A 1,434-nucleotide genomic window follows, 5' to 3' on the forward strand; every position below is an offset into this window, starting at 1 on the left:
GTTTCCTGAACCCACTAGAACTATAAAGTGGATGGAGGAGGCTCCCGGCTTTCTCATTGATACATTAGCTAATGATGTAACTGTTTTTTCCCATGAAATATAAAAGCCGTCAGGCTTTCCCCGCTCAAAAAAAATTAATGTAGTGATTTTCTCTGACAAGGCCACCCGATGGAGTGACAAACCGCGAGAGAGGGGTCTTTTACCTGAACATGGTAGGTATTTTTTAAGCAAGTGTCTTCGATTCGCCATTCATCGAGAATAATAAAAATGGCCAGCTTTACTAAATAAGCAGGACATTTATTGATTTCAAAATAATAGAAGTACAACATATCAAGATTAAGATGGAAACACTAAAATCGCAACGCACCCAATAATCAACACCAGGAGACAGTGAACACTATCGACCTCAAAGAAGTAAATTAAACTAAACCAAGTATACATCAAATGTCGCCACAGTGCACACATCCGTAGCTTCATTGTTTCAGTCGGTGCTGCTGAAGCTGAGGAGCTTCCACGTCTTGGACTCCGACCCCGGGATGCCCCAGACGATGGACACATACCTGGCGTAGACCCCCTGTCCGTTCCTTGCCGTGAGCACCATCCAGTACTCGTGGCCCTCGCCGGACGCCACGGACCAGCACTGCGACGTGCTCGTGTAGGACATGGTGAGCCCGTGGGCGAGCTTGTACACGGTCACCGAGAACGTGCCCACGCTCCTTATGAAGTCGCTGCTCGCGTCCTCCTGGTACGTGTACTTGGCAGGCCGCGTCGCGACCGCCGCCACAGTCGCTCCGGGCAGCAGCACCGCCGCGGTGACCACGACGACGAGTGCTAGCGCGGCAACAACGCCCGGTTGCTTCATGGTCGATGGATGACTACGTAATTAGCTAGTAGCTAGCTATACTTATAACCAGTAACCTTGCTTGCTAGCTAATGGCTAACTGGAGGCTAGCTAATTAACTCTCTGTGAGGGATGCAAAGACACGGGATGCCTTTGCTATATATATAGCCTGCAGCTGAGGTGTCCATCTAGGGTTCGTACTACGTCAAAACACATGGTCACTACACCACACAGAGGGCAAGCCAGCCATTAAGCTGGACCTTGATCATCACCTTAACCAATGAGATCAACTCAGTGCCAGGGCGATTGATTAGCTAGCGTACGTGGAACCGGGGCTGCTTAATTACGTAGTGCACCGACGCGTGTGAATGTATTGCATGGGTGCTGGTGATCGAGGTCGAGGTTGGGGAAGTACGTGCGGGCGTGGAGATTGGTGAGGCGGCAAATCGTGAAACCCTAGTTTAATCACCTGGTACGCGCCGTTCGTTGGTTTTGCTACAAGGGGAGGCCTACACAGGTAGGTGCCGCGCGGAATAACGAGGCCCACGGGCGCGCATACTGAAGCAGCGAGCACCGGTGGTCAACTACGTCGG

General features: G+C 51.2%; 1 protein-coding gene across 1 annotated transcript; it reads right to left on the minus strand.

The window, feature by feature from the left end:
• Nucleotides 1–276: 276 nt before the first annotated feature.
• Nucleotides 277–986, minus strand: LOC123447084. The gene has a single exon (XM_045123653.1). It carries the CDS (start codon nucleotides 860–862, stop codon nucleotides 482–484), a length of 381 nt encoding a protein of 126 aa, XP_044979588.1. The 5' UTR covers nucleotides 863–986; the 3' UTR covers nucleotides 277–481.
• Between the last annotated feature and the right edge of the window lie 448 nt (nucleotides 987–1,434).

The sequence above is a fragment of the Hordeum vulgare genome, chromosome 4H, assembly GCF_904849725.1.
Source record: "Hordeum vulgare subsp. vulgare chromosome 4H, MorexV3_pseudomolecules_assembly, whole genome shotgun sequence".
Lineage (NCBI taxonomy): Eukaryota > Viridiplantae > Streptophyta > Magnoliopsida > Poales > Poaceae > Hordeum > Hordeum vulgare.